This window comes from Etheostoma spectabile, chromosome 9, assembly GCF_008692095.1.
Source record: "Etheostoma spectabile isolate EspeVRDwgs_2016 chromosome 9, UIUC_Espe_1.0, whole genome shotgun sequence".
In the NCBI taxonomy this organism is placed as follows: domain Eukaryota; kingdom Metazoa; phylum Chordata; class Actinopteri; order Perciformes; family Percidae; genus Etheostoma; species Etheostoma spectabile.
In genome coordinates, this window is record NC_045741.1 from 1,567,166 (window position 1) to 1,585,239 (window position 18,074).

Genomic DNA, 18,074 nt, shown 5'->3' on the forward strand with positions numbered 1-18,074 from the left:
TAGCTCATCCATTTTGTGTGTGATCAATCTGGTGTTGGTGAATAGGAGGCTTGGCAATGTCGAGTTATGTGGTAGTTCCCTTAACTGCACAAGCAGGCCTGACTGGCATCCTTGCTTCTGATTTCTCCCCAACTTCGTTGCCTCCCTCTCCCAAAAACAATCCAGTGTGTGCCCGGTGGGCTGGCTATGTCCTCCAGAGGACAGGTCATGCCTTCACGACGAAAACTTGAAGTTTATTCCCTCTCAAAAATAGGTAATTGAGCACTGTAGTGGTTATGACCATATTAGTGACTATGTAACTACATGGAAATGGGCCAAATGATGTCCGCGGCTTGCACAGTGATAACGTTAGAGAAGGCTTGCTGTAGTCTCGTGCTGAAGTCCCGGCGTAGCAGAAAAAGCCAAACTGTGTTCACATTGCTCCGAGAAGAAAGGATGCTGCTAGAGCGGCTAAGGGAATTACCATACAAATCAACAAGCCTTCTACTCACCAACACCAGATCAATCACACACACCAGATCAATCACACAAAAAATGGATGAGCTACAAATACAAACTGAACTGCTGCGTGATGATTGTCATAGAAGCCTGGCTGAACGTCATGGACGGCAGCTAGCAGCTAACAGCCAGCAGGATAGAGACAGATTAGGTGAATTTAAACAATGTCTGAGTTGAAAATGAATATTGTTAAGGGCCCTGTTTGGATTGTTTTTTTTTTTCAATCGAAAGTCCACGAATATTTATAGCGATCAAGGTTAATGTAAAAATTGGCTAAAATTCTCCTTTAACCACCATTTATTTATTTATTTTATTTATTTATTATTTCAGGACAATGCACCGTGATGAACATGTACAGCAGTACACGTAAAAATGCCAGATTTTAGACCGAGGGCTAATTTCCATCTGTAGGCTGATTAGGCTGATTGAAGTTACAATAAAAAATGACAAAAGATATACAGTAGTAACATTTGGATAACATAGCAAGATACTGCTTTATATCAGTCCTGAATACCGCTTTCCATTGATTTGGCCTTTGGCTCACAGAAAGTATTGCAACACAGCATATCTCCATTTAGTCAGAGGAGATGGAAGTCAAGGAGAGGCATGAATCAAACAAGGGCACTGGCTCTCCTTGACGAGCTGAAAGTGTAATATTTGTCATGATCTTCCAAAATGACTTCCCAGCCCCTACAGCTGCTGCACACTGAAAGGCCCTTTTGTCTTGTGCAAGCTGCTTGCACGGCAGAGCGATGCACCTTAGTACTTTATGCAACACTTCCCATACACCTTCTGTGGTTCACCAGGAGTCAGATAAGTGCAGATCTGTTTCTTTCACATGGTACAGTACAAGTCATAGACGCTGCTGTACCTTTAAACTGAGTGCAATTCTTGTCACAGAACCTTTACCACATAGGTTTGACATTTGACTTGAGAAACAGTTACAGTTTTGTTATCATAAGAATCAGATATCACTCAGAGAAGTAGTTTGCAGCTTTTTCGGCGGACCATATCTTTGTAAAAAAATGTTTTGGTTGTGGCTGCAAAACATGCAGTTAATCTACAATTAGACAGAGCCCAAAGTATACCTTTTAAAAATTTTATTATTATAAATTATTATTATTCAGAAAACATTTGTACCAATTTAACCCCCTTTTGAAACTTGATTTAGCCTTTAAAAAAATTATGATGATTTTGGATATAAAAGGCCCGAAATCTAGAATGTCAGACTGTATATGTTCGTAATCTGCTTTCTAAGGTTGCTGATTGTCTATTGGGATCCTCACAGCTCTCTCCTTTGATGCAATGGCAATGTATCTTTCTATCTGATGTATGTCCTCTTTGCTTTATTGTTTTTTGAAGTCAAGAAAATTAAATTAATATATTGTATTTTTTTTTTTTAGGTTGAGAGCAGCTTTAAACAAGTGACTTACAATAATGTATTCTTCTTAAAGAATCCTGATTTTTATTCATTCATTCATCAACCGTTATTTTTAATCGCAGTACCATTGTAGGGGCAGTCCTCATTTGCAATGACATTGAGTAATTACAAAGACAACAACAAAACAACAACACAGAAAAGAATACACCATCATAAGAAAGATAAAAAAGACAATAAAACTCAAAACTGAATGGTCCAAAAAGCACAAGTGAGATGATTTTAAGAAAGTGCTGTAATTTGTTCCAGGAGTCAGGGACACTGAGGTTAAAAACAATTTTTCAAGAGCAAGAGCCGTATAGATAAAAGATACCAGTGAGCATCACGTCTCTCTTGGAGAGAGGACCACCCAACACTTTTATATAAAATACAATGATGTGTACCATAGGAATAACTTATTACAAATCTCAAGGTGGAGTGATAGAGTCCAGAGATTTAAAAGTTGAAGAGAATGCAAGTCACATCACCATAGTCCAGGACTGACATGAAAACTGCTTCAACAACCCTTTTCTTACAAAACAATTCTGTAAAAATAGTAAATGTTTTGCCTGACTTGGCACACAAGATTATCAATGTGAAATTGAAATGGGGGCTTTTTGTCAATCTAGATGCAGAGATATTTATATTCCGTCCGTTCATAGTGGAAATATAAAGGTCAGTATAATCAATAGCTCTGACTCTGGAAAATAGCATCACCTTTACAGATGGGCATGACAAGTTTACCAAAGATTAAAAATTATTATTGATATAAATGGTGAAAAGAACTGGACCTAAGATTGAGCCCTGTAGAACCCCTTTTGAAAAGATAGGTAGTTCTTAAACCAATTACAAGCAATAATATCAAAGCTAATATAATGTTACCTCTGTAAGAGCAGGCAATAATCTACTGTGTCAAAAGTTTTTAGGGCAGCATTTGATTCTAAATAGCTGCAACTAAACTTATGTGATTGTATAAGATTTGGCTGAAGTGCAATTCAAATAATGAATTTACTTTTTATAAATCCTCCTGCAACTCTTACACAGTAACATCCTATGAGTTATACTCAATTTGCTACATATTTTACTTTCACTAAAATGAAGTTACTACTCAAGTTAAAGTCATAACCTCTAGGTGGGTTTCCCCCCCACATCTGAGGATCGGTGTAGCTAGGAGAAGCACAGACAGCTTCCGTGGTGCACTACTGACTGGAGCGTGGCATAGCCTTTTATAGCCTAAAAATGTCAATAGACCTTATTTCCACATATTTGTAATAGCCATTTACGCTATCTGTACTTTTACAGAATTCAACATTTGGGAGGACCCATCCTGCAAAGTGAAAGCTAGCAAGCTGTGCTAGCTAGTGTCCATTTGGAAAGTGGAAGTTAATTAGCTTAGCTTGCTAACTGGTTCCCACTTAACATTACTTTTGCCTTCATGTTTATTACCTGCTGAATTATCTGCATCTGTGTTGTATTTGTCTTTCTATAAAGACGAGGGTCTAGCTAGTGTTAGCTGTTTCCACAGGTGGAAAATAACGGAATTTATTTACTCACGTTACTGTATTGAGTAGTTTAGTTGTGTATTTTGTATTTTTCAAGTTTTTAAAATTGGTATTTTAAAATGTAGTTGATTACGTTTTGAGTGAAGTTTTGTATTTTGGTACATTGCAAATTCTATCCTTTACTGGGTAAAAAACAAACAACTTATACTAACGAAAACTGAAAGGAAGAAAAAAATATGCAGACATATGCAGCTTCTTCTTCTCTGGTTGCAAGTCGGGTGCAAGTCGCAAATAAAAAGAAGTAGAAGAAGAACTGCAATTTGTCAGACTTAAGGGGGTAAGCAACATAGAAAGTAAAGAAGTGGACCAACTGATCCCGTTGTTTTGGACGGAGACCTGTGAAGGAAAATAGAAGCACTTTCCCGGTGATGGCTAGGCTTTACTGCGCAGCCTCCAACTGAGCTTGACGACCTAGTTGTGACGTGGTCAACGTGTCTGAAAGTTGTAAGTCTTCTGGTAGCTGTGCCAAGAGAAATCTCAATCATTCCCAATCAGCAGAGACGGAGAGCGTAGGTATATGTTAGGAGATAACATAGGCACAGGCTAATTATTGCTAACTAACATCGTAGTTAACATTAGTAATTATACCTAAACAGCTAATGGAAGAGCAAACTGTCTGCATGCTTCTCCTGACTAGTCCAGACTCAGAGCTGGAAACTTGCAGACCATGGAATTCACTTAAGAACTCACAAGCCCTCAGTGATCCGGGAGTCCTTGATGACAAGTGATGTTGATACTTGCGCGAGTCAGTCAATCCCGCGAATCAGTCGGCTACGTTGTCATAAGTGGATCTGATTCAGACGAGCGAGTGAAGTCTCTCCTCAAGCATAGAGTAAAGCAAATCAACAACAAAAGCCATTATTTCACTTCCACAATAACATACAATGTTATGCACATAGCCTAGCTAAGCATACTGTAGGTTTTGGTGTTCAAATATAGTATGTTAAAATGCAATTAGGTCGAGCAGACAGTCCGGAACATTACCAGCTTGCCTTGGCTTGCGGCTCGTCTCGCAGACAACTCACCAGTCCTCGATGACTCAGGTACTCTTGCTTGAGTAAGTCAATCAATCGAATCATCCGGCTAAGAGTGGATCTGTAGCAGACGAGCGAGTTAGCAAGCTCAGAGTAAAGCAGATCCACAACAAACATTCTTTCACTTCTGAAATAACATACAGTGTTCTGCACGTAGCCTAGCTAGGCCTACAATAGGTTTGGTGTATAAATGTAATATCTTAAAATGCAGTTAGGTTGACCACGTAGTCAATTAAAAATTATTATTTTTTCTTATTCCTAGTAATACTGACTCAAGTGATTCAAGTAACTCACACAACCTGGTTCAGTTTAGTGAGTGGCTCAAAATAACCCAAATCCTTAAAAGGAACCGGGTTTGCCAGGCTTATTATGGTCTTACCCATTTATCGAGTTAACACATGTGATTTGGCCTTGATTTGCATTATAACTGTTTATGTTTGTGAAGAAAAGAAGGATGGCCCTCGGAACTAACAATGTATGGTACTTTCACTTGTAATTTATTGTTTGAAAACGTTTTATGGGATGGCCTGAGCTAAAATTGCACATTATACTTTTCTAAGGGTCTTAAATGTCATGTGTGACATGTGTTTATTACATGTGTATACATGTGTATAGATGTTTATACATTTGGATAGATTTATCTTTAATTAAAAACAAAATATTTTTGGATTTATTTTGGCTTTGTTCTAATTTCACTACATGGGGGAGATCCCCCCTGCCCCGTTTTACTTTTTTTAATGTAACTAAGTAACTTTTACTTAAAGTACATACCAGTTAACTACTTATCACTTTTACTTGAGTACTTTTTCAGAGAGGTATTTTTACTTGTACTTGAGTAATATTTTATCAAAGTATTGGTACTTTTACTTGAGTACTTTAGTACTTTTTCCACCTCTGGCTGATTCCTCCTGGTGATGTCAAATGTCAAGACCGTCAAAACTCCCAGGAACAAGCAGTCCTCTAACTCTACATGTCACCCAGGGATTTGAATCATAATACCAAATAATGTATTATGTTACACAAATCAAATTACACTAATACAGTAAGTACTGTAATTTGTAGTGTAACAATTTCAGGGGTTGCTTTCACTAGAAAAAATAAAACATTTCTTCATTTTAGTAATTACAATTCTGATCAGGTAAGTGGACAAATCAAAATAAACACAGCGCTATATACTGTACACACAATTTTTTTTAGCAAAAATACATTTAATTTCAGTTTGACCATATTTCAGAAAGCCACATGTGCCTTGATTGTTCAAATATTCAATTTATTTTATTTATTTATTTTTAGGTCAGTTTTAGTGTTAAATAGTACATGGACTTTGCCACATCATGGTAGTGTTTGAGAAGTAAAAACTTTAGCGGTGAGGTCACACTGATTAGCATGGTGGTACTATGCTGCCTACTTAAGACCCCACTGGAGCATTCAGTGTTTCCTGATGCTCTCAATTAAAGCGTGTTAATAGCCTGTGGCATGTTCCAAAGTGTTTCACACTCAGCAAGCCAGTCAGCTGTCCCACACTAATCACACACATCGGCACAGGAAGGTGTGTGCAGCACGGCCCTTTGAAGCATGACCCCCAATTAACCCTCCTCGATTAATCCCCAGGTCTCCAAACTGCTGTTTCTAAGGTCTCATCTCATCACACCCACAGAGTATATTAACAGAGTCTAGTTCCCTGCTGTTGCCCACGCTCAATACAACCTGTTTGACTTTCTCTACTTTTGTTCACTTTACAGCTGGGGCTTGAAGTTGACTTCCTGTAGACTGCTTCATAGAGAGGGACGCCTTTGTGAAAAGCAGGAGAAAGGCCTGTTCACCCACCTTCATCATACTGGAAGCTACATGATGGCGGGAAGATTCCCCATTCCCTTCTTACTTCTTGCAATATGCTGCCTGGCAACTGCAGGTAAGTTTCTTTCATTGCTTCTTAGTTACATTTGAAACTTATAGAGTTTTCAGAGACAAATCTATACAAGTAATTGAATTTTCATTGTAAGGAGCCAAAAACGAACACATGCAACTCTGGTGTTAGGAATGACTATGCATCAAACCTTGCAGTTCTTTGTTGTCAGACAACCACAACTGTGCCCATAGCATGCCTTTCTAGACAGTACTTGTCAGAGTCATGAGTAAGGGGGATTTACATTTAATAAAGTGCTGACAAGTTCAGTCTCAGAATACAAACACTCTGCAGTCCTACATGTATCTGTCAGATTGATTGGAATGAGGCTCAGATACTGCAATTTACCTTCTAATTCACAGCCGTTAAACAGGCAAACCAAAGCGAGAGAGGGAGAGAGAGAAAATAACCAAGTAAACTGATACAAAGGTGAATACAAATGTTATCAGTGTGTCATATCAATTAATGTCAGGTTCTTGATGATGTCACTTATTGCCACAACTCATCCCATATGAACTCAAAATACTTCTCACTTTGACAACTGCTAATTAAGACCTTTTACACTCCAATACGTTATTGTGAACATGAGCAACAGTTTCCTAGACTGGTATCTATGACACCATACCTCTTATCTTCTTTAGATTACTCTCGTTGTTTCTGTACATTGCTGAGATTGTTTCAGGCTGCAGGCAATGACTGACTTTGTAGTTACAACGCTGAGACATAGAAACAACGATTTATGAAGTAATTTAATCAAACAATAATCCTCCTTTAATTTTGTTATTCTTTTGTTGATTAAGACCATTAAAAGGTGAATTAAGTAAGTAATTATAAATTTTAAAACTGCTGCTTCTAACACCTGGATAGGACTATTACACCTGGAAACAACCTCACAGGAGTCAAGAGTCTGCAGCCACACTAGTATCTGTGTGGCTGTCCTAACATGCAAATGTTTAGCAGGTATAATATGTACCATGTTCTAGTTTAGCATGTTAGCATACTAACATTTAGTATTAGCGCTAAACACAAAAGCTGTGTCCTAATTCCATACAATAGTCTCTCTTCTTGTACTTCCATTAAAAACATTTGTTGCCTGTACATATGTTTATTTATGGAGTTATTTGTTCTGTTAATGATCACAATATTCAATCTCCTGTTATCCTATATATGTTAATTGTTGTATATATACATATTTACTATATACAGTATATATATATATATATATATATATAGTTTTATAGATATATTCATTTAATCATTTTATATATATATTAGTGTAGAAGTTACGTTTACTTGGGACAGAGAGAGAATGAGGAACACCGGAGGGCGTAGGGAGTATGTCCGTTGGGTGCCCTCCACATTGACTTTCTTTAACGCCAAAAGGAAACTTTTGTTTTTGTTTTATGTGATCGTCTTAACTCTCCTGACAGTTTACTTTTATTTTTTTTAATTTTGTTTTGCTCTCCGTAATTTAGTTTATTTTTGTAACACTATTTTGCCATAATTACTCTATTTGGCATGAACAATAAAGACCCCATCTAAATAACATCATCTCGGACTCACCTTGAGTGTTTTTTCTACTTGCTCGACTACTTGCTACATCTACCCACAACAGAGACCCTGTATCTAATGAAATTACCTGTATAAAAAATGTTAAAGGTGCAATATTTAATACTGACAGCTAGCGTTTAAAGTGGTTACTGCAATCCAAATTCAAAATACTGGAGAGAGTCCTCCCCAGACTCTTAAGTTCATGTTGGTTGCCAGGCTGAGACCGCAGTATCCAACAATGTCGCTAGACGCTTGTCTCACATAGCCAGTCATTACTTTACAGCACAGCGGAGTAGCTAATGTTAGATGCTGGCTATATTGACAGTAATAAAATCCCATGCTCATGTGGAACTCTGTACCCAACAGACAGACACACTTTTTGGGCTTAGAATTACGGTAGGAACCGCTAAAAACCCTACAACCTCGCCGTACTCTCAACCCGCCGGACAGACACACTTTCTTGGCTTAGAACTATGGTAAGAACCTCCAAAAATACCACTACCTTGTCGTCCTTTTCCACCCGACTGAAATACACACTTTATTGTCTTAGAATTACAGCTACAATCGCTAAACACACTGCAAACTCACGGTCCTCTCTTCTCGATTCACAGCCCCCCTTTTCTTGGGGGGGCTTTCTTAAAATAACTCCCTGTTGTCTGCTACGACCGCTGAACAGGCTACGTGTTGTAAACAGCCGTGGCCCGCTTCCCTGGATCCGGTAATGTTTGCTAACGTTGGCAGTTACGGCGCGTCAGCATGGCGGCATAAACCAAGACCAGTTGGGATCACTTTACCGGCTGTATCTCAATTGTTTTGCGAGTCACCAACTCAAGTACCATACAATTCAATGTGAGTACATGAATGCAGATTTTGAGTCTGTAGGATGCTGACCAAGGGGGTGAAAGAAAAGTAGAGTAAGTATACTGTGTGCTGTAGATATACATTATTCTTGTTCAATGCACAAAGGAAATTAAGGTGTTATGGCAAAAAAAAATTAAATGAATTGTGGATAGTGTAAAAACTCATAAAAGTAAAAAAAATAAACATACATAAAAATATGAAAACATTTGGAAAACTTCCTGTTAGCATCAACAGTAAAGTATGTTGACACAAAAGTACAGCTGAATCTGAGGCCTAAATGTATTGGTTGAATTAGAATGTTGACCTGAGGATAGCACTGGATTAAAAATGGATCCCAAGAGGATATCAACGTCAGTTCATCCACTAGGGTACCTTTATGTCTGTAGAGAATTTCTTGGAAGTCTAATAGTTGTGGATACATTCCACTCTAAACCAATTGTCTAGATTTGATTAGGATACATCATCTGGGGACCGTGAAAACAAAATTTAAAAGTAAGTGAAGTTTGAAGTTATTGTGGAGTTGGCCACTATTAATTGTTAGTGTTGTCCACATTGGCTTACAAGTTCAGCAGCGGTTTTCATCGCTTGACCAAAATATTCAATTTACTGACCTAGGCTTGATATTCAGCGCCATAAAGTATTTCTGATTCTGATAAAGTGATGAAAAATTTGTCAAGTTGGCTACAAACTAGCATGAACCCCACTGAGAATCTAGTGGACATTCCTCTTTTTTATTTCTCAGATTGTAAAATGTCCTGTTTACAGAGACGGGTTCAATGCGACTTTGGACTCAAACTCACTCCAGCTTTAATCTGCAACATCCCGTGCTGTTTTTCCGTGGTTGCACAGGAATAATTACCCGGTAGGAGGCATGCTACATAGCCAGCACATGCATTTTTCATGCTTGCAGTCTGCCGCCATAGGTTTATTATTTCAAAAGTACTTCTCTATTCTCTGGAGGTTTGAACCACACTCCAGAGAGCTAACTTTTACTCAAACAATAGCGGTGTAGTCAGTGTGTGCTGTGGGCAGAGCAAACATAATTTCTCCCACAATGCCAGGATCTCAAACACAATGAGTCACGTATGAAGTTTTCCTCTAAATTCTTCCTCACACGGCACAGTGCATTGTTGTACTGTGTCACAAGGGACAGATATTTACAGTTAGACAACCAAATGCCCTTTCCCCCAAAGTGTACTGGCAGTGAGTATACTTGTGATTTATAGAAAAATCTTCTGATGCTCTTGAAGAGGTAAAAGGCATATAATAAACAAGATTTTCAAGATTAAAAGACAAATTTTAACATCTATTTGGCCAAATTAACTATTCATTGCTATCTTTTTTTACACCACCACTTTAGCGTATCTTTCACCTCTCTTTCTTTTTCTGTGTATTTCTATCATCTCGCAGCATCTGTGTAAACAGTCACATCTGCCCTCTAAACTTGTCAGGAGAGCTCTTACGTAATGTTTAGATTAGTCTGCAATGAGTCTTCTCTCAGCGTAATGCAATCCAGGATCTGGGCCTCCCATAACTCCTAAAAGTCAGACTGAGAGCACCTTGACGTCCATATTTCAAGGCTCTGTTCTGCTGCTTCACTCTATTTTTTTGCTGTTTATAACTTTTTTTCCCCATATCCTTACAACCATTTTGTGGTTGCCTTTCCTCAGCTTGCCAAATTGATTATTTTGTGAAGGATATATCATGGACATTTAGGCTGCGTTTGGGTTTCTTTGTGAAATAGAGTCTTGTAGGAGCCATGCCAGATATTAATTTGAGGCACTTGCCAGAAATAACGTCGGCAGGATGCTGGTTGTACTGGAGGCAAAACGTCGGGCTGGTGACTCACTGGAAAACCTACCAGCATCAGTGATTTCAAAAGTACTTTCTCCTCCTCCTATAGCCTTTCCTGATTATATTTATGGGGCAGCTTGATGAATGATGGAGCTATTAGTGCGAATCCGTCTTCAGCAATTGTGAAACCACATAGTCTTACAGGATTTTTAAATAAAACAATAACTGGAAAGGGAATTGAACTATTCTCATATTCATGGCGCAAACGTTCAACTTTTTTGGCGTAAAAAACTCTGCATTTTTGTGTACTCTTGGCAGAAAGCAGTCACTGTGATGCCAAAAGTGGTTTTAATGTTTTTTCCCTTTACAGTTGAGCAAAAGGTTTGTCTTAATATCTGCAATGCTTTCATGGGGCCAGCAAGAGGGGGACTGCCAAAATGCATTGTGCAACCACTGTAATCTGAGAGTTGGGGTAGCCAGGGGGAGGAGAGAGGCAAGCGCAGGCGTGGGTCGTCTGGTCCAAATCGACACACTCCACACACGCACAGTGTGCCAAACCAACAATGTCCCTTCCAGCATGCTAAACCAGATGTTGCCCTGTGATTCATGCGAGTAGTCAGAACAGCGCAGCACAGAGGCGAAGTGGCAGAGTCATTGGGATGTTTACATAGCAACGGGAGTCCTGTGAGTGTCTAATTACAGGTCTGCTCTCCCCCATGGTGAGGCCTTTATCGTAACAGTGCTGTCAAGGAGGAAGAAACCATGCTGCCCCTGTTTATATCTTTTGCTTACTGAGTAAAGGCCACCCTAATATCAACCATCTTAATTAACAGCCGTGTGTAAATTAGATTGTGGAATAGTAACTTTATATACTTATGTACTACTCTCCGACCTTGTCTGTGACTATCTATCACACAAACACACACGCATGCAGGCACGCACGCACGCATTCAAGAAAGAGCACCTGAGCTGCAGCAGACATGTCTTTACTGACAGACTCCTATCTTCGTCCAGCTCCATCATATCTTGTCAGCCTCCGTTAAGAGGAAGCTTACGCAAATCTGCATGAGTAAACCGAATCCCTTCCCCCTTCCCCCATCTCTCTTTTTTTTTCTCTCTCTCTCTCTCTCTCTCACTCTCCCTTCATAGTTCCAGTAAGCAGGCGTGTAAATAATTTCGGTCAAAGCCTGTAATGGGAGACAGCTGTTGATCAAAACTGTGATTGTGCATTTTCCATTGTGTTTCATATCCCAATAAAAAAGCCACTAGAGCTGGGGAGAGTTAGAGTAAGAGAGTTATGCAGATGGTGACTTCATCGAAGAAAAGGAGAGTAATTGTGAGTTATTGGACTCTCTCTATTATGATTACCTTTGTAAGAATCAAAAAATAAAATATGTTGTGCTGCCAAGGAGTGTGTGACTCTGTATCTACAAAACAAATCAGAATATGAGATTCTAGCTGAAGGCTTCCAGGTGGTGTCTTTCATCAGACTAGCCCCTCCTGGGGCTTCACCTTCCTCACTCCTTTTCCACCAGATGAGTCCTGCTGATAGACCTTGTCCCAATTTTGGAATAGCCCTTTGGAAAACAGGAGTGTCTGTCCAAAAAATAAGAGCAGACTCTTTACTTTGGCCAAAATATCAGCTATTTGTGTTTAACTTGTTTTTCAAATTTTGATTTCAATCAATAGAGACAGTAGTTGTGGTGGTCTAGTTTGTTGTAGTAATACAATAACCATTAGCTACAGTGGGCTGTAATATACTTTTTTAGTGTACTCCTGTCATTTTTTGAAGCCTCTGCACAAAAAACAGACAAATCAAAAACCTACTTATTTCTAATGGCAAGTTAGTAGCACAACATTATGTATATCATCTACTATTTTACGTATTTTTCACTGAACTTCTATTCATAGCTTATATATTGTCTGGTGACTGTTCAAACAAACCTATTATTCATCACACTTTCCGTTTGTTAACTGTCCTGTAAAGAGGCCTTCCCAGCGTCCTTTGTACGTGTTAAAACACGAAGCAGCATGGCATTTGACAAGTCATTCTTCTCTTTTGCCCTCCCTTTCCTGAAGCTGAAGAACCCTGGAGGAATGTAGTCCCTTCCAGTCTGTGTGAAAACGTTGTCTGCCTTGCCCTTTCTCACCTCTCTGACTCCTTCACACTGGGCTCACACACTGGTACAAAGGCCCAGCATTGTTTCACTCTTTGCTTTCTGTTGATGGCCCCTTTTATCACATCTGAGTGATGATGTTTTTGTAAAATATCACAGGATCTCAGGAAGGACATGTTTTTTGGCTGCTACTTGATTGATGTTAAAAAAAAAACATCAATGCACTAAATTTGCTGGTCTTATTGATTGAGCGGACTCCTTTTCACATGCCCCTAACAAATCAGTGAGCCCAGACTTATCTGTAGATTGCCCCTGGGTACGGGAAGGTGTGTGTGGCAATGTCAATGTGGATGGTAAATTTGAACATAAATGGCAACAAATGGCTCTTTCTTATTCTCAGAAACAATATCATTCTGATCTAGATCATTCAGTTGAGGCATGACATGGATGAACTGTGCAAGTGTAATTGCAAATGAAATGTGCATTATGATTTACAGCATTGCATGGGCTCTACAACATGTTTCATAATGTTCAAACAACTTTACATTCTGTGGCTTTTGGAATTTCCAGATTTCAAGACAGTAACTCAACAAGTGTCCTTCAAGCTCTCAACTAACCTTTTTCTACAGCCTGTATAACATTTTGACTTTCCATCCCTGCTGGTAGTTGATATTAAATACTGTCTGTTGAGGATTTCTGACAAGGCAGATGATCCAACACAAATGAATTGAAGCTGATATAAGTTGGACCACACATGTGACCCTAGGGCACACCTCCCTGCATCCCCTACTGGGTTTGAATCTTTGTGAACAGATGAAGTGGCTGCTCACAAACCCCCACGAAGCTGCTGTCAGAGAACATGGCTTTTGCAAGCATTTATGATTGATGAGTGAGATGCCCTTGGAACAGGAGGACATAACTATCTCCCATTGCCCTGTTTAACCAGGAAAGGCACTTATGCTCTGGTACTTTTAGTAATGCTAAGTACTGCAATGTGCAGGGTGAGCTGATAGCTGATCACATAACCGAAACCACTGTATAATAATGCCACTACACTGTTGGTACTACTACACTCTTTCTGTCATTATCAACCAAGCCTTCACTTGTTTTGGTTATGCTCAGAGTGTGAACATAATTCATTTGTATTTGAGGATTATAAGGAATTTTGAAGAAATATATTACACATTTTACATTCTTAACTAGTTGACTACATAAACAAGTTAGTTTACTGATACTGGACCAGTATTTGCATGTTTTTATGCCGGTCTTAACCATGCACTACTTTTTAAATTCACAAACAGCCAGTTCTTGTTTCGTGACTGCACTGACAACTTTTTTGTTCTTTGATATTATAGGTCCAGACAGCACATGTCAGCACCCATCAGTAAAGACATACAGTGGCAGCACAGCCAGTAAAGTCTTTAGTCAGATGCACACATGCTCGCCTGTCTCACTTTACACAGTGGCTCCTCTTTTCCCTTTGGGAATTAGCCTTGTCATCCATCTTTTCAAAGCCCTCTGATTTATGTCTGCATTTAGAGGTAGGAAAGAAATGTACCCACTTCTATCTCCTTTGCTTGCTTGTGGCTTCATATGCTGCTCATAATTGGTTGTGTAGTTTTTTTCAACTAATGATGATGGTTTATCAACAGGTGCCCACCTTATCTGTCAGGGCTGATTAATAATAACCAGGCTCACTGTCAGTAACAGAAAAATATTGTATCCAGGTTTTCTTGCACATATTATAGAACTGCTCTATCTTTATCAAACAAAACCTTTTAATATTGTTTGAGATCAATTACAAATAATCCAACTACCTACTACAGCAGTAATGAAACAAAGCAGGCAATATAGCAATTCATAGCCAAACACATTTCTGTCTTTGAATTACTTACGAAAACCTCTCAAAACAGTGTTCTCTTCTTTGACTAGCTAGGGCGGCTGTGGCTCAGTGGTAGTGCGGTAGCCTGCTAGTTGGAAGGTAGGCGGTTCGATCCCTGGCCCTGTAGTCCCATGTCGATGTGTCCTTGGGCAAGACACTGAACCCCGGTGCTGCGCTGGAGTGTGAATGTGTGTGAGTGTTTATCTGATGAGCAGGTGGCACCATGTACGGCAGCCTCGGCCACAGTGTGTGTGAATGTATCCTGCGTGATGTAAAAGCGCTTTGAGTAGTTGTTAAGACTAGAAAAGCGCTATATAAAATACAGCACATTTATGTTTACCAAAATCCAGATTGTTGATCAAAATGTTTATTACCTCGCCCTCACAGCACTTTTCTTGCCCTGGGCATTGCGTTGTCTGGTACATTCACAATTTAACTTTTAAAATAATTTTTCTCCTCCCAATCCTTGCAAAAAACACCTGCAAAACGTTGGACATTCCTGTCAACCTTAGAACTGTAATGTTGGTATTCTAACACACTAAACTAAGATAATAATAATAAGTAATATTGTAAACATACAACATATGAATGGTACCTGTACTGGGTAAAGCACTTTGAGTAGTCGTTAAAAATAGAAAAGCATTATAAAAATGCAGTCCATTTATAGTAGCTCAGTTGTCCGTTGAGAGAAAGACAGAGATAGACAGAGCACCGCTGAATGTGTTTCAGAGAGGGAGAGAGAGAAAGAGAGAGTAAGTAAGTAAGTAAAACCTATTTCTATAGCATGTTTAAAACAACTCACACTGACCAAAGTGCTCTACGTAGCATATTAACCACAGAATAATAAAAATAAAATAGAATAAATACACTTACGGATCAGTGATTTAAGCTAAGTAAACCGAGCCCTGGGTATCCTGCTCTGCCTTTGAGAAAATGAAAGCTCTGGCCGATCTGGAATCTTGCCCCTTATGAGGTCATAAAGGGCAAGGTTACCTCCCCTTTCTTTGCTTTGCCCGCCCAGAGAATTTGGCCACCCATGAGAGAGAGACATCATGGATTTCTAACGAGCAAAGTGGCAGTTGGTCAAGTAGAAAGAGTTACAATGGTCTAAGCGTGAGGTTATGAAGGCATAGATTACTTTTTCCAGATCATTGTATGATAGAACAGACTTGAGTTTGGAAATTATTATAAAATTATTGTCCAGGTTAAGATTGGAGTCCAAAATGACACCCAGATTATGTGTAATGGATTTCACCTAGGGGCCAAGGGGACCAAGATTGGCAGGGATTGAATTTTTTTATTTTGAGGGGCCAAAGACAATAACTTCAGTTTTGTTATCATTTAACTGAAGGAAATTGATAGTCACCAAGAGTTTTTATTTCTTTCAAACAGTCTAAAAGAGGCTGCATGTACAGTTGGGAATCATCTGCATAGAAATGGAATGAAACATTAAATGTCATGATGATGTAACCTAGAGGAAGCATGTAAAGGTTGAAGAGAACTGGACCCAGAATGGATCTTTGGGGGACACCATAAGACACAGGAGCAGGGAATGAAGAGTATTGGCCTATGGATACTATGAAAGATCTTTGGTGGAGGTAGGAATGAAACCAGTTAGAGCTGTACCCTTAAAGCTAACCCACTGTTCAAGACGCTCTAGTAGTGTACCATGGAATGGAGAGAGAGTGAGTGAGACAGAGGAAAAGGGAAGGTGGAGTATAGCACATGTTTATGTAAGTTAATAATAACTTAGGATACTTTGAAAGCAACTTTGTCAGTTTTTGATCCACCTGTGGGTCAACTTTTGCATCACTACTGCCTGTAGTTTCACCATGCCGGCTGTCCCTTTTACTGTACTGAGTTGTCAATTCAGCTCTGTATCTACTACAATTCTGTCCCCCCATCTGACTACCTAACCTTTATACAGACAGAGAGGCAGAATAAAAGCACAACAATCCCACCTTGAACAGGCTGCATGAAAGAAGAGCCTTCACTTTTTTCCTTTAATCTGCCCCCTCTCAAACCTACACACTTTCAAATAAGAGAGATGCATTTTAATGGTACTTGGTTTTTCTTTGTGTTCAGTACCCTCACTGTTGCTGACGTTTTTACATCCACAGGGATGTAATTTATTGTCTGAACACCTGTTAACATACTTACAAACTGAAAAAAACTATGCCTGCACACCCATGCATCTCTCACAAAGAGCAGATATATTCCATTCAAACTCCTGTCTTTTAGGTATTTTTTCAATAACAGACCAGCTGACAAGTTTATGGTTGATGACCAATAAAGAGTATTTGGGTATTTGAGTTCCAGAGAGGTTTGCAGGATATGTTATGTGACTTCAGATTTCACACTTTGATGGGAGAGTTTATGACTTCCCTAATGGAGTTCAAGTCTCACCCCTACCCTCCCCCATTCATCCCATTTCAACTTCCTCCTCTTATACCTCAGATTTTACAGTCCAGAGATACATTCTTTTCAAAGGCAGGCCAATAAAGTGAGCCTACACTACCCTTATGAAAGGCTTTACTCACTTCCTGTAGTAGTAGCTCAAGGTTCAGGGGAGAGTGGGCTGCGCTAATGTCAACACTGCAGAGCTAGTGAATCTTTAGTCCAAAGCCCCTGAGGAAAAACAAAAGAGGGCAGAATATTACGTTCCTTAAACTGGTTTGCATAGTTCATGGTCCATGGGAATCATGCCCTGCAGTAAATAAGAAAAGAGACCAGAGGATTCATTTAATCTTGTAGTTCATATGGAACCTGGAATATCTCATATAGGGGGAGGTATAAAAATAAAAAGGCCCATTTGTGCTACTTTGTATTGGTTGCAATCAAATTGGCTGTATTATATCTTTCCATTATTTTAACCTGTATTCAAAATACATTACGTTTCTATACTGTCTACCTATGCCCCATTGTTTTTTCAGATAGAGAAGTATGACAATGAGTGTGTTTAAATGGACACAACTAACCTCTTTATGAGGCTAATCTCAGTTATGATCATATTCATTGTATGGTGTTTACATGAGCACAGAGAAATGGGTTTTATTAATATTCTCCGGTTACATGATGAATATGTATATACATGCATCAGTATCTCGATTTCTTTAGGAGTACTCTAGGTAGCATATTTAGGTTTCTTATAAACGAGATAAGGACTTATCTAGGTTTCTGAAAACAGGATTTACATGCTAAACGCATTAACAGGATCATCTAATAACCCGATCATAAATGGGTGATTCATGTTCATGTACATGAATGTACATGTACATGAATCACACTAACACATTGTTCTCGCTGTTTTATGTGTTGACACGTGTGAGGTACTCTTCACTGCTTTGACTTTTGTGGGCATCTGAAGAAACACGTTTGCCTGCATGCTAAAGGGTACTGAGAACTGTGAACATGTGGATGCACACACACACACACACACACACACACACACA

At 39.1% G+C, this 18,074-nt stretch overlaps 1 protein-coding gene across 3 annotated transcripts in view; it reads left to right on the forward strand.

Moving 5' to 3' along the window:
* The window catches only part of tgfbr3 (transforming growth factor, beta receptor III), an 84,432-nt gene that overhangs the window by 2,571 nt on the left and 63,787 nt on the right, over window positions 1-18,074 (forward strand). For all 3 annotated transcript variants that reach the window (XM_032525720.1, XM_032525721.1, XM_032525722.1), the window contains exon 2: window positions 6,254-6,423. In XM_032525720.1, coding sequence (XP_032381611.1) covers window positions 6,360-6,423 — 64 coding nt within the window. In that variant the 5' untranslated portion in view covers window positions 6,254-6,359. The remainder of the gene's footprint in view (window positions 1-6,253; window positions 6,424-18,074) is intronic.